Source organism: Parambassis ranga, chromosome 10 (assembly GCF_900634625.1).
Source record: "Parambassis ranga chromosome 10, fParRan2.1, whole genome shotgun sequence".
Taxonomy (NCBI): Eukaryota; Metazoa; Chordata; class Actinopteri; family Ambassidae; genus Parambassis; species Parambassis ranga.
Genome location: NC_041031.1, coordinates 17698334 through 17721898, shown reverse-complemented (window position 1 = coordinate 17721898; position 23565 = coordinate 17698334). Strand labels below are relative to the sequence as shown.

Here is a 23565-nt window from a genome sequence, read left to right as displayed (position 1 = left end):
TGATTACAGTTTGTTATTGTAGCCTGAGGTACGAAATAGCATCTTTACTTCCTGAGATGAGCGGATTGGCTTTAATTTGGTGTAACTTTCAGCATTAACACACGCCTACAATCTATAACCTGACCTCTGACCTTTATACACTGATCACATTTATTTTAGCCCCAGTCCTTAGAACAGCATGAGCTGCATTTAGCTGCAGCGTTCTTTATTCTTTGTTTGGCTGTAAATAAATAGCAAGAATTCACTCTGATCATTTTTATTTAAACAAATAAACAAATATTAAAGATGCATTTACTTCATATCCATTTTTATGTCACACAAATAGAGGCCCACACATTTCTATCAACATGTCCTCTTAAAGAAACACGAGCAGAGCTGACACTCCCAAAGTATCAGCTCAGTGCCTGACACATTTGGACCCAGCTCCCTGTAATCATGGTTTTAACAACTTAAGATACACATCATGGTGAAGCAGACCACAGCAGTCATCTTGTAATATTCATCATAATCAGTAATGTATTGTTTTTCACACTCAAACAGCAGAGTGAGAGCAGTGTCCTGAGTTTAAAGAAGAGACCAACACAGGAAGAAAAGACCCCTAAGTTCTTCACACCTTTGAAAGGCTGACCACAGCAAAGTTTCCATGCGTTACTTGCTCTCATTCATCCAGGTCATAGTCATTTCCAAGAGTTTGTTTGTGGGGACTTGCTTAGTGTTTCTGTATTTCTGTGTTTCAGGAACAAAGAACAAAGAAACATCTGAAGGAACAATGTAAGAAACAAATTTTTATGTCTTATGTCCAGTATTGTATTTGTGTGTGTGTGAGTGAGAGAGGGAGAGGGAAGGTGATTGTGGTCACACCCTCCCTTCTCACTCTCACAGTGTTACAGACCTACTGATCCATATGTGCATCTTTCATACAGAAAAAAGAGAGAGATGACAGAAAGTGTCAGTTTTTTGGCAGAAGAATGAGCAGTGCAGAGACAGATAAGAATCATGGCAGAGTTAAAGAGGAGTGTGACATGCAGCACAGGTCCTCTGGTGGACCTGAACCAGTGTTGTTGTGGTTTTGTGCTGCTGACGTTCTGTATTACCTCCATGTTTAGATCTACATGTTTTGGTTGTGGTCAACAACATGTTGGTCCTGATGAAGGCCACAAACCCCAATGTTCCACTCTGACAGTTTAAACTCTTCATCAGTGAAACCTCCACTTCACTGTGTTGTTGCTGTCACTGCTATAGTGAAGCTGAAGCACACAGCATGTCTTCATGTTGCTCATTGTGGTGCTTCTGTTTTGTTTGATTGGTTTAATCACCTTTTTAGAAATGCCAAAATCATCTTTTTTTTCTCTTACCTTTACAGAACCAGCCTCAGGTTCATGTGTGTGTCCTCCATCACACAGATGCACATATATGTGTCAGTAGGTCTGTGACACTGTGACAGTGAGGGTGTGACCACATTCACCACCCAACTCTGTGTGCTCGGTTCCTTCTGCTGAGCTGACTGACAGACAGAGTGTGTAGGTCAGAGTGGAGCTGATGATGTGCAGCTTCAAGGAATAGTTCACATTATGTAAGATTCACCTTTGTGCATCATTTCAGCGAAAATGTAAAATACATTTATTTAATGTGCACACATTTAGAAGATCCCTTTCCACTGGTATTTACAGACAGCATATTCAGGTTTATTAAGCTTCAGCTAGCATCCTGACTATGAGACCTATGGGACGTGCTGCCTGTTGTGGCATTTCACAACAGAGTAAATTGAATCCTCTGGGGTCTCTCGTCTCTTCTTTGTCTTCTTCTCTTGGTTTTCCCTCCTGTTGGTGAAATGCACTGCTGCATAGTTCAGCTCCTTTGCTTCATCATTCTGCAAAATAATATGTTGTCAGGTGTAAATTATTTGAACCTATCTAGGAGGTTTCGTTCACTAAGGCTCATAACTGGTTCTTTATATTGTATACATCTAGTAGGATTCATTTAACAGACAAATTTACCAGGTCATGCAGTTGATCCACTGTTGAGTTGTCATGCCCGGCGTCATGTGAGGCGCTCGGTTCACCTTTGAACAAAAGACAAAACCCTCTCAGAGTGTGCACCTTTCACGGGCCTTACAGCCTGATCTTATTATCACAGATGAACAAACACAAGTTCATATTTAGATGAAGCAGATGTGCAAAATATTATGTTAACACAAACACTTACTTATTACCACTACAACTTCATGCCAAACCTTTAACTTACAAACATGAGAACTAATTCATCTAAACATACTTCTGCTGTGGCAATCCAAAGTACACATGTAAAATATCCAAAGCATGAGCTGAAAAAAAGCAGTCTGATAAAACTTTCTATGAATATACATGTTGAACGTACCTTTGCAATGTTTACAAACATTCTGTTTAATGTGGAGAATAATGAGGACAATCACAGTAATGCAGCAAGCCAGCAGTCCTCCAAGGACAAGAACAACATGGTCTAATCCAGGTCCTGAGTTAGTAAATCAACAAAAGTCAGATTAAAAACAAGATATTGTTCCTGATCAATATTCATTGCATTTAGTATAAAAACGTGTCTTATATTCACAATATTAATCTAAACCTGAATGAATTTCTGACATAAATACATACGTGTGTCCACTGCGGTTCCTTCACCAAGCAGGATCTGTCCACATGTGACCACAGCACAGTAGTATGTCCCAGTATCAGCAGAGCCTCTTATAGTTTTGGACAGACGGTAGTCACAGCTTCTCCCTGTGTCTTCATCACTGCTGTTCCTCTGAGTGTAAATGATGTTTGGATGAAATCCTCCTGATCCAGTTCTGAACCAGTACACACTGTGTTCACCTGGACATTGGACATTGGATTGGGTTTCTTTGGAGAGAAGTGAACAGTGGAGAGTCGCTGTGTCTCCCAGCTGCACAGACTCAGTCTTTGGACTCTGTGTCACAAACACAGACTTCTGCTGGTTGGAATCTGTGACATCAGATCAAGTTAGTTCAACACTTGTTAGTAATATTGTAATGGTAAAAATATTGTAATCCTGTAATCAGTAATACTCACCATTAATAACCAAGAATGTGCCTGACACACTTGAATACGTTGTTAGACAGAAGTACGTTGCTTCATCCTCTTTGCTGACATTTCTGATAGACAGAGAAAACTGAGACTCCTCTTTTATTACTGTGAACCGTGAGTTTTTGAATTGTTTCTCAGTTATTATTTGTTCAAAAACATTAAAGGCAACAGCTTGGGGCATCTGTCCAAGAGACTGTTTATACCAGTTAGCATTTTCAGAGACGTTACAATGTAAAGTAACATTATGACCGAGTTCAGCCACAGTCAAAGAGATCTGATGAGAAGCGTCTCCTGTTTGAATCAGAGCTGCAGAAAGAGACAAATAACAGAGTTACAACACAAGAGAACAAAATCAAAGTATTGTCTGATATTTATCACCATGTTTTCACACAGTGAATTTTTCTCTTTAAAGAATTACACTTACATGCTGTACTAAGAAGAATCAAAGCAGCCAGTCTGATCATTGTGGTCCTGCACCACTGACGTCCTCCCACCCAAATGGAGGCTTCAGTCACAAGGTGGCCAAAGGTTTCTCAAGTACAACAGCTCTGATTGGCTGAAACAGCAGACATGTGGTGGTTTTTCATTTGATGTTTGATTTAAATGTTTTTAACAGCATCTTTACTGAAGTGTCTCAAATCTGACAGAAATAGTTTCTTGTCATAAACAGTTTGTCTTTTAGCACCAAAGCTGAAAATCTTTTCAACAACTCACTTGTTGTATTGTTGTAGTTGCTAATTTCACACCTGGCAGTATTATTGTTGGTGTTACTTGAAGGTTGATGTAAATGTTTTTCTACATTTTCACAGAGGAAGCTTCAGTTTAGTTTTTCCTGTAAAATGTGTTGCCCTGTTTTAAATGCATGGCTTGACCAAGGGTGTAGTTTAATCATGGACGGAGGTGACGTGTCCTCACCAATAATTTGATCCCCTCCTAAAATCCTAAAAAAACATATTCTCATTGAGGGCAGGAAGGGTTCAATTCTGTTGGAATCCCACCAATGTCAAAAGCAAATCTACACACTTGGGCGTGACCATGTGTCACATCTGGAGGATGTATGATTGACGAAATGTGTTTTCTTCATGAGGGTGAGTTGAGTGTTACATCAGGGTGTAGTCCATGACTAGCTGGTTAGCATGCTAACATCAGTTATTTTCATCAGTACTACCAATTTAACCAAGCTGTAGATGTCATGTTGTCCACATCAGTCTAATTCAGCAGCAGTGAACTATTAGGTGACGATCTGTGTGAATATATTTCAATCAGGAGAGAGTTAAAATAAGTAAACAGTAACATGTTTATTATTTGTTAAATACAAAGATGAATTGTGCTTTGGTGTTTACAACCCACTGTGATGTCATTGAGCTTTGGGGTGGAGGAGGGATCTAAAAGTCGTTCTGAAATGACAGCAGATAGAGGAAAGATTTAAAATGGACGTCTAAGACCTGATTGGCTGCATGAACAATAAGGTGGAGACTGATTGGTGAAGGAGGAGCTGACTGATCAGCTGACTAGAAGAGGGAGAGACACAGAGATAAAAAAAAGAGGTGTCAGGTTTACTTCTCACAGCAATGCACGCATATTGTGTTGTATCAAGCTGCAGTGTGGGTGTTCACCTGTGGGTTTGAAGGACAGTTGGTGAAAAAAACTGAGACCAAAACCACAAAGAGAGTGAAGAGACATGAAACAACTGGATGGTAGACTGTTTGTGAGAAACAGAGAGATATCTATGTGTTTAATACCAGTCATAGTTGGCAGAGGAATGCAGAGGATGGCTGATTTTATTGGGTTGTTTTGGTTACATAGTGCTTCTGTGTCTTATATGGTTCCTTTGCATTGGTTTCTGTTTCTCCTGACAGAAGTCTGTGCAGCTTTCTAAATACATCTTGGTGCCTTTTTTCTTAAATGAATCCAGTTCACCTTTTAACATGACCATCTGTATTTGCAGCAAATGACAACATGAGTCACACCTGTGCTTTATCAGTCTGCTCATGAATGTCTGCTTTCAGTTCATGCTTTTTTACCTTTGCATGGACACAATGTGATATTTATATGTCGGCCACGTCTTCCTTCTAGTGTCTTCTTTCTGGTTTTGTGGTATTTTATGAAACATTTTGTATTGATTTGTGCATTTGTATGTTTGTCTTGAGAACAAGAAGCAAAGCCACATTCAGCAGCTACACATAGAGACCAAAGTTGTGGTGGCACCTTTGTGCAGCCTTTGACCAACCAGGCTGAAGCTGTTTACTCAGAACAGACATGGCTGTGAGCGTCAACTGGATATGAAGTGAGAGAAGAGCTGTGAGAGGCCTCAGCAGGCTAATTTTAGTTTAATACAATGACAGGATGACTTCACCTGTTAGTTATTTAAATAGTCTTTGTGTCTTCAGTGATGCAGGTACAGGCTTTTTGTAGGTTTTATGTATTGTAATCATAATAATGTCTCAGGTTTAGTATTGTTTGGTCACTGAGCAGTGCAGAGGCAGACATTATGAAGGCCACAAACCACAATGTTCCACTCTGACAGTTTAAACTCTTCATCAGTGAAACCTTCACTTTACTGTGTTGTTGCTGTCACTGTTGTAGTGAAGCTGAAGCACACAGCATGTCTTCATGTTGCTCATTGTGGTGCTTCTGTTTTGTTTGATTGGTTTAATCAGATTTTTACAAACACTAAAACCCTCCTTTCTCTTGAGCTGCTCTTCTGTGTGTGTAGGTCTGTGACACTGTGAGAGGGAGGCTGTGTAGAGGATGGAGGTGTGACCATTGTCACCACCCTGACTGTGCATGCTCAGTTCTTCCTGTATCTGAGTGACAGGGGTTAGAATGGAGCTAACTGTTCTCCTCTTTCCAAACATGTTCCTCTGGTAATAACTTCAAATGTTTCAGGGTGACAAACTATCTGGTTAATACCAAGAAGATTTTAAGATAAAAGACAACAAGGCTACTTCTGCTTCTCCTGCACAGTGGTACTTGTTTAAACTCTAACTACCAACTTCAAGTCATGTAAATGTATTGATAAAATATATGATGACATCTGAATACAGTCTACACTCAGTGTACAGTTTAAAACCACAGCAAGAGTCATGATCCTTTGGTTCGTTGTTTTTCTCAGTTTTCTGGTGGTTTGAGGTGTTTCTTGGATGTATTCTTTGTGTCATATTTCCTGTTTTATTTTGAAAGTCTCGTTGTCCCATGTGTTTTGCTTCCTCCTGTGTTTCCCTCCTTGTTGATTGGCTGTCCCTCCCTAATGTGTTTCACCTGTGTCCTGTTCCTCATGTTTTTCAGTCTTGTGTGTCTGTGTTGAAGGCACGTGCAGAGGGGCTAGAGCACCCGCCCCTTTACCTTTGATGCCCAAAGTGCCCTTTTGTCAAAGTGAATTTTTATTTTGTTTTATTTTTTTATATCATTATTGCATGTGACAGTCAGTTCGTGTGGTCCAAAATAATAGTAAATGGAAGGATAATAATAACTTAGATCTACGTTGGTCGGTCACATGAGCCACGACGTGCCCTCTCTGCCCTGACGTGCCCTGTAGCTGAGCGCTGCTAAGCTGGGAGATGGTCGGCCACTGCCGGTGGTGAAACCAAACAGATGTAAACTTGTTTTGTTATAATAATCTTGGTTGACAGAACTGTTTTCTTTTCAGTTTGTTTTGTATTTGTCATCATTGCTTAAAATAAATAAGGAATTATTGAATCTCTCAGTAATAGTTCTTCAGTTAAGCCTTTACTTCTGTCTATAAAATAGCTGTTGAAATCCACCAGAATGCAGGAAATGGCTTCTACTTCATTCAAAATTTTCAGGGCGAGGACCCCCAGACCCCCTCCCCCAGAGCTGCCCCCTCCCAATATTTTTACAGCTTATAAATTCAACTCAACACATTATCTTCATACGTCCTAAATGTACAGCTTGAATTATGGCTTTGTGGGTATAGGCTGTACCTCCACCCCTCCTTTATCCCCTCTGTAAATATGGGTTGGTTCGATTCAACCAGTTACATTGTACGGGGGGTTTCTGTATGTTTCTGTTTCAAATTCATGCTCCATGTGCCCCTTTTTCACTTTGAGCACCTGCCCATCCAAAGGTCTCTGCACGTCCTGCTGTGATGGTTCATACTGTGTTGTTGTGGAGTTACCTGTACCTTTTCTGGTTTGTTTCAGTTTTTCTTTAGACTCTTTAGTTTTGTACTTTTGTTAAATGAAATGTTCTGTTTATATTTATTTGTTTTATTTTATGTTTGTTTCTTTGTTTTCTTCTGTGTGAGTTAGAGAACACACATGAAACATGAAGCAGAGTCTTGCTGCTGTTAGTGTTGTTTCATGTGTTGGAAAGATGGTTGATATTATTTCCACTGTGGTAGTGCAGTGAAACTCTTAACACGACGGTCGGCCAATCAGGTCGCTCTGAAATTGTTCCCGCCCTCTTGAGGTGGTTATATTAAGACAAATCATCCTTTGCTTTGATTTAATGCAGTCGCTCGTGGATCAATCAGAAAATGCTGATCATATTGTGTTTAGTGCTGATGCTCAGAGCTGTATGTACATGTAAGTATCACAGAAACTTACTGCAGAAATATTATCTTGTTCCTACAGTAGTTTAACATGGATTTATATTTCTTGTAGAGTGATTTGTTAATGAGTGTTTGCTCTGTCTGCATAGATGGTCTTCATTTTGAGGCAAAGACTGTTGATGTTGGACAAAGTGTGACTCTGACATGTCCTCGCAAGACATCACTGATCCAGGAATCCTTGTACTGGATCAGACTAATTTCTGGAAGCTGGCCTGAAGTCTTGGGAGGAACATTTACCTTTAATTATGATGATGTGAATAAGACTCCTCACGTGACAACAACACAAGGACCTGGAACTTTTATTCTGAAAATTAAAAAAGCTGAGCTGAGTGACACCGATGTGTACTACTGTATGAAAGTGAATAGTGTACAGCTTAATATGGAATTTGTAACTGGATCATTTCTGAGAGTTAAAGGTGATTAAAGATGTTTATTTATTATCAGTCAATATTTAATTCACTCTTTTAAAAAAGTGACTAAAACATGTTTTGTTTCCTCAGGACCTGAACCTGACATCACTGAAGTCATTCAGGTTCCTCCGTCTGATCCGGTCCGTCCAGGAGACTCTGTGACTCTGCAGTGTTCAGTCCTCTTTGACTCTCATAGTAAAACATGTCCTGCAGATCACAGAGTGTTCTGGTTCAGAGCTGGATCAGGTGAATCTCGTCCCAGTTTACTTTATGCTCATGGAAACAGTGATGATAAATGTGAGAGTCGTCCTGCAGCACGCTCCACACACAGATGTCTCTACAGCTTCTCCAAGAACATCAGCTCCTCAGATGCTGGGACTTACTACTGTGCTGTGGCAGCATGTGGAAAGATCACTTTTGGAAATGGGACAAGACTGGGCATTGAAGGTAATATTTATTATACAATCTAGATGATCTATGTAATAGATTGTCCTCACAGGGTTCTTGTGTTTTTCAGATCTCAGCATGTGGGATCTGCAGAAGGCCAACACAGCTCTCTTTGTGTCTTGTGCCGCTTTGGCTGCAAGTCTGATTGTTGTAACTTTCCTTATTCAGACCATCAGGAGGAAAAGTTGTGACTGTTGCAAAGGTAATACAAGTTTTCATTTATACACCTGACAGTTAAATTCACAGGTTTTATGTTTTTTATATTGTAAATTAAGCTGCAGCATCTTTTGTACTGAATGTCTCTGTTTCTTTGTGAACAGACGCTGTAACAGCCTGTGCTGAGCAGCAGAGTCAGCAGGTACACTGTAGAAATAGAAACTATAGAAAAGTTCATATTTTCTCTCCACATTTGAAAAAACATATGTCATCTTCCTCAGAGAAATGAAGAGTCGCTGGTTTATGCTGTGCCGACCTTCACCAAGAAGAAAGGAAGAGGAAAGAACACACGACCAGCAGGGGAGGAGACCATCTACAGCAGAGTCAGGCAGCTATAGATGATCAATTTATTGAACTAATTCATTTCTCCTTACCTTGATTTACTTCCTATTACATGTTTATTAATGATTTGGAAGAATTGTAGTTATAATAACAATTATTTCTGCATAACAAAACATTTTATGTTTTAGTTTGCGTTCTGTAGTTTCTGTGCAACTTATAGGTCCAAAAAAGAAGGTGATTACTATGAACATGTTATAGTTTGTTTTCTTTTACAATTTTATCTCCTTTGTCTAATAAAGCTATAAAATACTTTATTACCTTTATTATGTATTATTACAGCATATGAGTGACATCCTAAGTAAGATACACATTTCTATGACACAGTCTTTGTGTTTGTCGTGTGTGTGTTCAGTTTTCTCTAAAATTTAATATAGATGCACTTTATAGAAAATTCCCATTTTGTTGCATCAATACAAGATGATGTGAGACATTTAACAGTGAAAGCAAACATAACAAAATAACACACTGTGTGTTACTTAACAGGCCTTCGGGCCTTCACAAATATTAGACTTTGTATACAGTGTTTTGCTGTGTGTTTGGTCAGGTGCAGTGTGTAATGTAACAGTAAGAGAAAATGTGACATCACTGAGCCAAAACATGTAGAGACCATTGTGTCGCAGAAGTTCACAGTCGTGGTCTCTTTGGAGCGATCACAGACTGGCAGCTGTCGGTGGAGGCTCCGCCTCTTTCACCATTTTCCTGTTAGTGAGGAGGTAGTCAGTCAGGCACGATCTCACATTTTATTTGTTCTTTTTTTATCATATTTCAGTGTCAGACCCCTGGAATAGCGCCTCCATATATATTTAAATGTAAAATAAATAACAGTGATTTTATTCTGAGCTCACACATGACAGACCTTATCCACTTTCTTTCTCACATCTTATCGTTTAGCTTGTGGTTACAGTTTGTTATTGTAGCCTGAGGTACCAAATAGCATCTTTACTTCCTGAGATGAGCTGATTGGCTTTGTTTTTGGTGTAACTTTCAGAATTAGCACATGCCTATGATCTATAACCTGACCTCTGACCTTTATACACTGATCACATTTAGGCCCAGTCCTTAGAACAGCATGAGTTGCATTTAGCTGTAGCGTTCTTTATTTATTGTTTGGCTGTAAATAAATTGCAAGAATTCACTCTTTGATCATTTTATTTAAACAAATAAACAAATATTAAAGATGCATTTACTTCATATCTATTTTTATGTCATACAAATAGAGGCCCACACATTTATGTCCACATGTCCTCTTAAAGAAACATGAGCAGAGCTGACACTCCCAAAGTATCAGATCAGTGCCTGATACATTTGGACTCAGCTCCCTGTAATCATGGTGTTCAAGATGAAATTTAAATGTTACATGTTAACACACACTGACTGAGCTGTAACTAGCAGGGCCTCTGTCACCAGAGGAGGCATCTCACTGATGCTGATACATGACAACAGAGCACACACACTCTTCTGGAGACTCTCTCTTCTTCTTCCTTCTTTTTATTCTCCTGTTGAAGAAATCCTCTGCTGCATGTTTCATTTCCTTAACCTGCTTTTCCTGGTGCTACACTGGGACATGACAAATCATTATTCCTAAACCAAACTTCTAAACTCTGTCTGTTTCTCTGTCGTTATGGCACCTCTCATCCTAATTTATCAAACTAATCTACAGTTAGATCATTATGTGTCTCATATTCTTTCTCCTGGTAGAACACACTTAATAAACATGCTTACCAGATCATGCAGTTGATCCACTGTTGACTTGTCATGTCTGAGATCAGGGGAGTTGCTTGTTTTCCCTTTAAAGAACAGACAAAACACTCTCAAAGTGTGAACATATTTACAGCTGTTATAGATATGATGGTTTGAAACATACATTAAGACTCAGAGCACAATCAGTCTGATTGAACTTACCTTTGTGGAAAATAAGTAAGGCAATCACAGCAATGCAGCAAGCCAACATTACTCCAAGCACGAGGACAACACGGTCTAATTCTGCTCCTGAATTATAAAACAGTCCACACAGGACAGATAAGAAGCAAATATTAACACAAAATTGTTCCGCTTTAGTATCTAAAAGTTGACTAATACTGAAATTATTGATCTAACCCTGAATGACAGAACACAAATTTCCTACATAAATACATATGTGTGTCCACTGCGGTTCCTTCACCAAGCAGGATCTGTCCACATGTGACCACAGCACAGTAGTATGTCCCAGTATCAGCAGAGCCTCTTATAGTTTTGGACAGACGGTAGTCACAGCTTCTCCTTGTGTCTTCATCACTGCTGTTCCTCTGAGTGTAAATGATGTTTGGATGAAATCCTCCTGATCCAGTTCTGAACCAGTACACACTGTGTTCACCTGGACATTGGACATTGGATTGGGTTTCTTTGGAGAGAAGTGAACAGTGGAGAGTCGCTGTGTCTCCCAGCTGCACAGACTCAGTCTTTGGACTCTGTGTCACAAACACAGACTTCTGCTGGTTGGAATCTGTGACATCAGATCAAGTTAGTTCAACCCTTGTTAGTAATATTGTAATGGCAAAAATATTGTAATACTGTAATCAGTAATACTCACCATTCACAGCCAAGAATGTGCCATTTACAAACACACTTGACAACGCTGTTACAGTTTGACAGAAGTACGTTGCTTCATCCTCTTTGCTGACATTTCTGATAGACAGAGAAAACTGAGACTCCTCTGTTGTTACTGTGAACCGCGAGTTTTCAAATTGTTTTTCAGTTATTGTTTGTCCAGAAACACTACCAGCAACATTTTGGGGCATCTGTCCAAGAGACTGTTTATACCATTTAGCATTTTCAGAGACATTACAATGTAAAGTAACATCATGACCGAGTTCAGCCACAGTCAAAGAGATCTGACGAGAAGCGTCTCCTGTTTGAATCAGAGCTGCAGAAAGAGATAAATAACGGTTACAACACAAGAGAACAAAATCAAAGTATTATCTGATATTTATCACCATGTTTTCACACAGTGAATTTTCCTCTTTAAAGAATTTCACTTACATGCTGTACTAAGAAGAATCAAAGCAGCCAGTCTGATCATTGTGGTCCTGCACCACTGACGTCCTCCCACCCAAATGGAGGCTTCAGTCACAAGGTGGCCAAAGGTCTCTCAAGTACAACAGCTCTGATTGGCTGAAACAGCAGACATGTGGTGGTTTTTCATTTGATGTTTGATCTTAGTTTTTTTAGCAACATCTTTTTGTGTTTGTTGTGTTTGTTGGTGATGTAAATGTTTCTCTACATTTTCACAGAGTAAGTTGCAGTTCAAGGGTCTAGTTTTAGCATGGATGGAGGTGACGTGTCCTCACCAACAATTTGATTCCCACTTAAAAAAACAGATTCTCATTAGGTGCAGAAAGGGTTAAATTCTGTTGGAATCCCATATCAAAAGCAAATCTACACACTTGGGCGTGACCATGTGTCACATCTGGAGGATGTATGATCGACCAAATGTGTTTTCTTTTTGAGGGTGGGTTGAGTATTACATCAGGGTGTAGTCCATGACTAGCTGGTTAGCATGCTAACATCAGTTACTTCCATCAGTCCTACCAATTTAACTAAGCTGTAGATGTCATGTTGTCCACATCACTCTAATTCAGCAGCAGTGAACTATTAAAGGTGGAGATCTGTGTGAATATATTTCAATCAGGAGAGAGTTAAAATAAGTAAACAGTGACATGTTTATTATTTGTTGAATACAAAGATGAATTGTACTTTGGTGTTTACACGCCACTGTGATGTCATAGAGCTTTGGGGTCGAGGAGGGATCTAAAAGTCGTTCTGAAATGACAGCAGATAGAGGAAAGATTTAAAATGGCCGTCTAAGACCTGATTGGCTGCATGAACAATGAGGTGGAGACTGATTGGTGAAGGAGAAGCTGACTGATCAGCTGACTAGAAGAGGGAGAGAGAGAGAGAGAGAGAGAGCTGCAGTGTGGGTGTTCACCTGTGGGTTTGAAGGACAGTTGGTGGAAAAAAACTGAGACCAAAACCACAAAGAGAGTCAAGAGACATGAAACAACTGGATGGCAGACTGTTTGTGAGAAACAGAGAGATCTATTAATCTATTCTATTCATTCGAATAAAAAGTCGTTCTGAAATGACAGCAGATAGAGGAAAGATTTAAAATGGCCGTCTAAGACCTGATTGGCTGCATGAGCAACGAGAGAGAGACTGATTGGTGAAGGAGGAGCTGACTGATCAGCTGACAAGAGGAGAGAGAGACACTGAGATAAAGAAAGAGGTGTCAGGTTTGCTTCTCACAGCAATGCACACATTTTGTGTTGTATCAAGCTGCAGTGTGAGTGTTCACCTGTGGGTTTGAAGGACAGTTGTTGAAAAAAACTGAGAGCAAATGTGGCCAAAACCACAAGGAGAGACAAGAGACATGAAACAACAGGATGGTAGACTGCTTGTGAGAAACAGAGAAAGATCTGTGTATTTAATACCAGTCATAGTTGGCAGAGAAATGCAGAGGATGGCTGATTTTATTGGGTTATTTTAGTTACATAGTGCTTCTGTGTCTTATATGGTTCCTCTTCCTCTGATTTCAGTTCATGTTTTTTTTACCTTTGCATGGACATATAGGTCATAAAGTAATATTTATATGTCGACCACGTCTTCCTTCTATTGTGGCTGCAGACAGACCAGGAAAAAGTGTCTTCTTTCTGGTTTTGTGATATTTTTTTAAACATTTTTTATTGATTTGTGTATTTGTACGTTTGTCCTGAGAACAAGAAGCAAAGCCACATTCAGCAGCTACACATAGAGACCAAAGCTGTGGTGGCACATTTGTGCAGCCTTTGACCAACCAGGCTGAAGCTGTTTACTGAGAATAGACGTGACTGTGAGCGTCAACCGGATATGAAGTGAGAGAAGAGCTGTGAGAGGCCTCAGCAGGCTAATTTTAGTTTAACACAATGACAGGCTGACTTCACCCGTTAGTTATTTAAATAGTCTTTGTGTCTTCAGTGATGCAGGTACAGGCTTTTTGTAGGTTTTATTTATTGTAATCATAATAATGTCTCAGGTTTAATATTGTTTGGTCACTGAGCAGTGCAGAGGCAGATAAGAATCATGGCAGAGTTATAGAGGGGGTGTGACATGCAGCACAGGTCCTCTGGTGGAAATGAACCAGTGTTGTTGTGGTTTTGTGCTGCTGACGTTCTGTATTACCTCCATGTTTAGATCTACATGTTTAAAACAACATTGTGCACACATCATTGCTTTCAAAAAAGTTTCTGTTTACATTAACCCCCATAAATACGCTCCCAAGAGCCGCCATAACTACGCCAGGCCTGTGGGTGGCAGTGTAGGAAGAAGGAGAAAGCCGTGCAAGCCCATCAGAAGCCTAATCCATGCAGTCTGGCTCTCTGTGTCAGAAGTTGTTCCAACATTGCTGAACCTGGAGACCTAACATATCTCTGCTCCTCTACACAGTAAGAGGAGCTGTATTTTACAAATGCAAACACGTAAAAAGTGCTTACACCAAACAAACGCTACCCGGATTGCTTCCATTACTAGATTACTATTGTATGTGTAAACGGGGTCTCAGTCTTGTGCGTTTCTGTGTCGGTTCATACTGTCTTGTTCCTGTTTAGTTACCTGTGTCTTTGTCTGGTTTGTTTCAGTTTTACTTTGGACTCTTTACTTTCAACTTTTTATTTATTAGATTTTTCTCCATAGCTTAAAGGTAGGGTAGGAGATTTTGAAATCTCATTGAGAGTCAGCCAGATTTCGAAAGTAAACACACGCCCCTTTCTCTTGGAGCTCACCCCGAAGCCACGCCTCCCAGTCAGACGCGCATTACCTGAAGACGAGCTGAGGCCTGGGACTTCGGCCATCATGCATGTACCTCTCTGGTGCACACAGAGCAGGAAGAGAGTGACAACCAGCCAATTCTCCACACAGGGGTGCCTCGCAGGATTGGCTGATATTTTTAGCGTTTTATAGCTTCCATAGATGTTTAATATTCTTTGTTTTAAAGTGAAACTGCCGAACTAATCGGATTGTAAAGGGAAGTTACACTTATTTAACAAAAAGTGCATCAGAATGAAATCTCCTACCCTAACTTTAATGAAAGCTCACTTTTAGTTGGACTTCTTCGCCGTGTGTGTCTGCATTTGGATCCCTCCTGAAATCTGATACTCAACAGCAATATTGATGCAGTGTGTTAGCTTGTCCTCTATTACTCAAAATATGTAATCAGTTAGTCCAAACTTTTATTAAAAGAAATGTTCTGTTTATTTTTATTGTAGTTTGTTTCTTTGATTTCCTCTGTGTGAGTTAAAGAACACACATGAAACATGAAGCAGAGTCTTGCTGCTGTCGGTGCTGTTTCATGTGTTAGAAAGATGGTTGATATTATTTCCACTGTGGTAGTGCAGTGAAACTCTAACATGAAGGTCGGCCAATCAGGTCGCTCTGAAATTGTTCCCGCCCTCTTGAGATGGTTATATTAAGACAAATCATCCTTTGCTTTGATTTAATGCAGTCGCTCGTGGATCAATCAGAAAATGCTGATCATATTGTGTTTAGTGCTGATGCTCAGAGCTGTATGTACATGTAAGTATCACAGAAACTTACTGCAGAAATATTATCTTGTTCTTACAGTAGGTTAACATGGATTTATTTCTCTGTATTTCTTGTAGATGTGATTTGTTAATGAGTGTTTGCTCTGTCTGCATAGATGGTCTTCATTTTGAGGCAAAGACTGTTGACGTTGGACAAAGTGTGACTCTGACATGTTCTCGTCCAACATATGAGGCTGAAACAGCTTTGTACTGGATCAGAGTCATTTCTGGAAGCTGGCCTGAATTCTTGGGAGGAACATTTACCTTTGATTATGTTCTTGGGAATGAGTCTTCTCACATAACAACAAAACAAGAATCTGGAACTTTTATTCTGAAAATTAAAAAAGCTGAGCTGACTGACACCGGTGTGTACTACTGTATGAAAGTAAAGCGGCTTCAGATGACATTTGTGAATGGATCATTTCTGAGAGTTAAAGGTGAGTGAAGATGAATCTATTAATCATCAATCAATACCTTAATCACTCTTTTAAATAAAGTTAAGCGCAAATTTTAATTAAAGGTAAGCAAAGATGTTTATTTATTATCAATCAGTATTTGAATCGCTCTTTTAAATAAAGTGACTAAAACATGTTTTGTTTCCTCAGGACCTGAACCTGACATCACTGAAGTCATTCAGGTTCCTCCGTCTGATCCGGTCCGTCCAGGAGACTCTGTGACTCTGCAGTGTTCAGTCCTCTTTGACTCTCAGAGTAAAACATGTCCTGCAGATCACAGAGTGTTCTGGTTCAGAGCTGGATCAGGTGAATCTCGTCCCGGTTTACTTTATGCTCATGGAAGCAGTGGTGATAAATGTGAGAGTAGTCCTGCAGCACGCTCCACACACAGATGTTTCTACAGCTTCTCCAAGAACATCAGCTCCTCAGATGCTGGGACTTACTACTGTGCTGTGGCAGCATGTGGAGGGATCACTTTTGGAACTGGGACAAGACTGGACATTGAAGGTAACATTTATTATACAATCTAGATGATCTAGGAAATAGATTGTCCTCACAGGGTTCTTGTGTTTTTCAGAACTCAACATGTGGGATCTGCAGAAGGCCAACACAGCTCTCTTTGTGTCTTGTGCCGCTTTGGCTGCAAGTCTGATTGTTGTAACTTTCCTCATTTACACCATCAGGAGGAAAAGTTGTGACTGCTGCAAGGGTAATACAAGTTTTCATTTATACACCTGACAGTTAAATTCACAGGTTTTATGTTTTTTATAGTGTAAATTAAGCTGCAGCATCTTTTATACTGAATGTCTCTGTTTCTTTGTGAACAGACGCTGTAACAGCCTGTGCTGATCAGCAGAGTCAGCAGGTACACTGTAGAAATAGAAACTATAGAAAAGTTCATATTTTCTCTCCACATTTGACAAACATCTGTCATCTTCCTCAGAGAAATGAAGAGTCGTTGGTTTATTCTGTGCCGACCTTCACCAAGAAGAAAAGAAGAGGAAAGAACACACGACCAGCAGGGGAGGAGACCGTCTACAGCAGAGTCAGGCAGCTATAGATGATCAATTTATTGAACTAATTCATTTCTCCTTACTTTGATTTACTTTATTTTACATGTTTATTAATGATTTGGAAGAATTGTAGTGATAATAAAAATTATTTCTGCATAACAAAACATTTATATGTTTTAGTTTGCGTTCTGTAGTTTCTGTGCAACTTATAGGTCCAAAAAGAAGGTGATTACTATGAACATGTTTTAGGTTTTCTTTTACAATTTTATCTCTTTTGTCTAATAAAGCTATAAAATACTTTATTTGTTCTTTTTTCATCATATTTCAGTGCCAGACAGAACAAGAGACAGAACTGAGATGAGCTGAATGGCTTTGTTTTTGGTGTAAATTTCAGCATTAAAACAGGCCTACGATCCTTAACCTGACCTCTGACCTTTATATGCTTATCACACTGTGTGTTATTATATATTTAAGGCCCAGTCCTTAGAACAGCATTAGTTGCATTTAGCTGCAGCATCTTTATTCTTTGTTTGGCTGTAAATAAATAGCAACAATTCACTCTTTGATCATTTTATTTAAACAAATAAACACATACTAAAGATGCATTTACTTCATATCTATTTTTATGTCATACAAATAGAGGCCCACACATTTCTGTCCACATGTCCTCTTAAAGAAACATGAGCAGAGCTGACACTCCCAAAGTATCGGATCAGTGCCTGATACATTTGGACTCCGCTCCCTGTAATCATGGTGTTCAAGATGAAATTTAAATGTTACATGTTAACACACACTGACTGAGTTGGAACTAGCAGGGCCTCTGTCTACAGAGAGGCGTCCTACTGATGCTGACATGACAACAGAGCACACACACTCTTCTGGAGACTCTCTCTTCTTCTTCCTTCTTTTTATTCTCCTATTGAAGAAATCCTCTGCTGCATATTTCATTTCCTTTGCTTCACCATCCTGAAAATAATATATTTTGAGATAAAACAGATGTTTCTGTCTTTAATTCTTGAGATTAAATATGTGCTATAGATCCCCTAACAACTTAAGATACACATCATGGTGAAGCAGACCACAGCAGTCATCTTGTAATATTCATCATAATCAGTAATTTAGTGTTTTTCACACTCAAACAGCAGAGTGAGAGCAGTGTCCTGAGTTTAAAGCAGAGACCAACACAGGAAGGAAAGACCCCTAAGTTCTTCACACCTTTGAAAGGCTGACCACAGCAAAGTTTCCATGCGTCACTTGCTCTCATTCATCCAGGTCATAGTCATTTCCAAGAGTTTGTTTGTGGGGACTTGCTTAGTGTTTGTGTATTTCTGTGTTTCAGGAACAAAGAACAAAGAAACATCTGAAGGAACAATGTAAGAAACCAATTTTTATGTCTTATGTCCAGTCTTGTATCTGTGTGTGTGAGAGAGAGAGAGGGAGAGGGAAGGTGATTGTGGTCACATCCTCCCTCCTCACCCTCCTACTGATCCATATATGCATCTTTCATACAGATAAAAGGGAGAGATGACAGAAAGTGTCAGTTTTTTGGCAGAAGAATGAGCAGTGCAGAGGCAGATAAGAATCATGGCAGAGTTATAGAGGAGGTGTGACATGCAGCACAGGTCCTCTGGTGGAACTGAACCAGTGTTGTTGTGGTTTTGTGCTGCTGACATTCTGTAAAGTCTGACACTTTACTGTGTTGTTGCTGTCACTGTTGTAGTGAAGCTGAAGCACACAGCATGTCTTCATGTTGCTCATTGTGGTGCTTCTGTTTTGTTTGATTGGTTTAATCAGATTTTTACAAACACTAAAACCATCATTCACTTACCTTTACAGAATCAGCCTCAGGGTCATGTGTGTGTCCTCCTGGCTTTCAGTCTCCGCACCAATTCATCCCAAAGGTGTTCTATCGGGTTCAGGTCAGGACTCTGTGCAGGCCAGTCAAGTTCATCCACACCAGACTCTGTTGTGCATGTCTTTATGGACCTTGCTTTGTGCACTGGTGCAAAGTCGTGTTGGAAAAGGAAGGGACCCGCTCCAAACTGTTCCCACAAGGTTGGGGGTATGGAATTGTCCAAAATGCTTTGGTATCCTGAAGCATTCAAAGTTCCTTTCACTGGAACTAAGGGGTTAAGCCCAACTCCTGAAAAACAACCCCACACCATAATTCCTCCTCCACCAAATTTCACAGTCGGCACAATGCAGTCCAAAATGCATCATTCCCCTGGCAAACTCCAAACCCAGACTTGTAAATCAGATTGCCTATTTTTAGCCTTGTGACTAAAATGTCATTTGATTTTAGTCACGTTTTAGTCATCAACATTTTTTAACTTTTAGTCTAGTTTTAGTCGACTAAATATCAAATAATTTTAGTTGACTAAATCTGCTGTGGATTTAGTCAACTAAAATTCTATGATATATATTTTTTCATGAAATATTTAAGGTTTGATTGTGCAATAAAAACAGGCACAGCTTTAACTTGTGTTATTTGAAACAAACACCTCTTTATTTAATTGCTATTACCTTTTCACAAAAGAACCAATGAACAGTGAGCTGCTCTGAATACACTGTTCAGTCATGACCTTCTTCATGAATACTCCATAACTACAGCAAAACACTTCAGTGACAACTTAGAAACGGTGCACATGCTGTAAAACCATCAGCAGCAGTTTCTTAATTTATAGATTTTGTCACGTGTATCTTTGAACGGAAGTTAAGATGACTCGCCTGCGAATGTCGCTTCACGTTTATTGTGTTTTTACCGCTGATTGTCGCTCCACATGGTTTGCAAACCGTCTTGTTTGTCTTGACATCAAACGTATCTGTGTGTCTGTTCTTCTCCTGTTTTGTGTTACCATGCATGAGTACGCCTTCTTCCAGCATCATGGGGTAACGTCCTTACGCAGAGAGATCGTGACTGGATCTCGTCTCCATCCTTTTTAGTGAAAGTGTCAGTACATTTCGTCTTCGTTTTTGGCACCGTGCGTTTTTATTTAGTTATCGTCTCATTTTTTCAGAAAAAAAAGTTTGTTAACGAAAACTATGACGAAAATGATTTGTCAACAAAATTAACACTGGTGGCGGCGTGCTTTACACCACGGCATCCAACGCTTTGCATTGCACTTGGTGATGTGTAGCTTGGATGCAGCTGCTCGGCCATGGAAACCCATTCTATGAAGCTCTCTCTTTAAATCCAACACACTGCATCCATTTTACTTTTCAAATGTGGCCTGTCACGCTCTGCAAGCTTATAGTGTGTCAGCACAGACCAAGCTGTTCAGCACTGTACATCAGCACATCTGTGCTTTCTGTTCGATTCAGTAAATAAACTACTTGTTGTTGGTGAACTTACTTTTATCACTTTGAGTTTGTAGATTGAATTAAGATATTGAATGTACATTCATGTTTACATACATATTCATGTTTATTAAGCTTCAGCTAGCATCCTGACTGCCTATGAGACGTGCTGCCTGTTGTGGCATTTCACAACAGAGTAAATGGAATCCTCTGGGGTCTCTCGTCTCTTCTTTGTCTTCTCTTGGTTTTCTCTCCTGTTGGTGAAATGCACTGCTGCATAGTTCAGCTCCTGTGCTTCACCATTCTGCAAAATAATATGTAGTCAGGTGTAAATTAATTAAACCTATCTAGGAGGTTTCATTCACTAAGGCTCATAACTGGTTCTTTATATTCTATACATCTAGCAGGATTCATTTAACAGACAAATTTACCAGGTCATGCAGTTGATCCACTGTTGAGTTGTCATGCCCGGCGTCATTTAAGGTGCTCAGTTCCCCTTTGAACAAAAGACAAAACCCTCTCAGAGTGTGCACCTTTCACGGGCCTTACAGCCTGATCTTATTATCACAGATGAACAAACACAAGTTCATATTTAGATGAAGCAGATGTGCAAAATATTATGTTAACACAAACACTTACTGATTAACCACTACAACTTCATGCCAAACATAAACCTTTAACTTACAAACATGAGAACTGATTCATCTAAACATACTTCTGCTGTGGCAATCCAAAGTACACATGTAAAATATCCAAAGCATGAGCTGAATAAAGAAGGAGTCTGATAAAACTTTCTATGAATATACATGTTGAACGTACCTTTGCAATGTTTACAAACATTCTGTTTAATGTGGAGAATAATGAGGACAATCACAGTAATGCAGCAAGCCAGCAGTCCACCAAGGACAAGAACAACAGGGTCTAATCCAGGTCCTGAGTTAGAAAAAGTCACTCTACATTTTCACAGAGGAAGTTGCAGTTCATTTCTTCCTGTAAAATGTGTTACCCTGTTTTAAATGCATGGCGTGACCAAGGACGTAGTTTTAGCATGCATCGAAGTGATGCATCCCCACCAATAATTTGATCCCCTCCTAAAAAAAACAGTTTCTCATTGGGTGCAGGAAGGGTTACATTCTGTTGGAATCCCACCAACGTCAAAAGCAAATGTAAAGATTGGGCGTGACCATGTGTCACATCAGGAGGATGTGTAATCGACCAAATGTGTTTTCTTCATTAGGGTGAGTTGAGTATTACATCAGGGTGTAGTCCATGACTAGCTGGTTAGCATGCTAACATCAGTTATTTTCATCAGTCATACCAATTTAAGAGTTAAGTGTTGAGTAAGGAGGAGTAATTAAAAAAAGTAAACAGTGACATGTTTATTATTTGTTGGATAAAAAGATCAATTGTGCTTTGGTGTTTAGACCACACTGTGATGTCCTAGAGCTTTGGGGTGGAGGAGGGATCTAAAAGTCGTTCTGAAATGACAGCAGATAGAGGTTTTCCATCACTGTAGGAGCAAAGATACAGGTACAGGTGTTACAGCCTCTAAACTCTAACCAAGTTCATATTGTCCATATTATTTACTGACCATGAGGGAAACGTACCCTCAGGTTTTTGCTGGGTTTCTTTGCAGCAGATTTCATCACAATCATGTAACTTATCCAGCAGATCAGTTGTGGAGCTTTTCTATACCATAATATACTACTTCCTACTTCTGATGTACTTAGTGCAGACTAGATGCTGCACTGACTCACAAGTCCATCTAGTGATCTAATGGGAAGTGTGTAGAGATTTTTTTAAAGCAGTGTCAGAAGCACACAGTTGTCTGGGTGGTTGAATGTTGTATTTTTACCTATTTAGACTGAACAGGATTGGAGGACAGGAAGAAAAGAAACAGTCTGAGCTGCAGGGTGGGTGTTCACCTGTGGGTTTGAGGGCAGTTGGAGAAAAAACTGGGAGGAAATGTGGCCAAAACCACAAAGAGAGTTAAACTACGTGTCACAAGAAGGTAGACCTGTTTGTGACTGTGAGCAACAACCAGATATGCAGTGAGAGAAGAGCTGAGAGAGGCCTCAGCAGGCTAATTTTAGTTTATCACAATGACAGGATTACTTCACCTGTTAGTTATTTAAATAGTCTTTGTGTCTTCAGTGATGCAGGTACAGCCAGTTTTTTCCTTTGCAGGTTCACATCACCTTTAGGTATGATTTTAAATGTAATGTTACTGATTCATTTACAAGCAGTTTTTACAGACTTGCTCTGCAATGATTGGCTCCTCCTCTCATCTCTCAGCTGCTACCAATGAGAAACACCAAACAGCAGAGTGAGAGCAGCTTCCTGAGTTTAAAGCAGAGACCAACACAGGAAGAAAAGACCCTTATGTCCTTCACACCTTTGAGAGGCTGACCACAGCAAAGTTTCCATGCATTACTTGTTTGTTTGTGGGGACTTACTTAGTATTTGTATATTTCTGTTTTTAACGAACAAAGAACAGAGAAATATCTGAAGGTACAAACGGGGTAAACAGGGTCCACTCTTGTATCTGTGTGTGTGAGAGAGAGAGGGAGAGGGAAGGTGATTGTGGTCACACCCTCCCTCCTCACCCTCACAGTGTTACAGACCTACTGACCCATATATGTGCATCTTTCATACAGATAAAAGGGAGAGAAGACAGAAAGTGTCAGTTTTATGGCAGAAAAATGAGCAGTGCAGAGACAGATAAGAATCATGGCAGAGTTATAGAGGAGGTGTGACATGCAGCACAGGTCCTCTGGTGGAACTGAGCCAGTGTTGTTGTGGTTTTGTGCTGCTGACGCTCTGTATTACCTCCATGTTTAGATCTACATGTTTTGGTTGTGGTCAACAACATGTTGGTCCTGATGAAGGCCACAAACCCCAATGTTCCACTCTGACAGTTTAAACTCTTCATCAGTGAAACCTTCACTTCACTGTGTTGTTGCTGTCACTGCTATAGTGAAGCTGAAGCACACAGCATGTCTTCATGTTGCTCATTGTGGTGCTTCTGTTTTGTTTGATTGGTTTAATCACCTTTTTAGAAATGCCAAAATCATCTTTTTTTTCTCTTACCTTTACAGAACCAGCCTCAGGTTCATGTGTGTGTCCTCCATCACACAGATGCACA

General features: G+C 39.8%; 1 protein-coding gene across 1 annotated transcript in view; it reads left to right on the top strand.

Annotated features, from left to right (window-relative positions):
* Nucleotides 1-23565, top strand: part of LOC114443070 (signal-regulatory protein beta-2-like) — a 62899-nt gene that overhangs the window by 15178 nt on the left and 24156 nt on the right. Inside the window, exons 4-5 of the mRNA XM_028416975.1 lie at nucleotides 8578-8709; nucleotides 16938-16975. Coding sequence (XP_028272776.1) covers nucleotides 8578-8709; nucleotides 16938-16975 — 170 coding nt within the window. The remainder of the gene's footprint in view (nucleotides 1-8577; nucleotides 8710-16937; nucleotides 16976-23565) is intronic.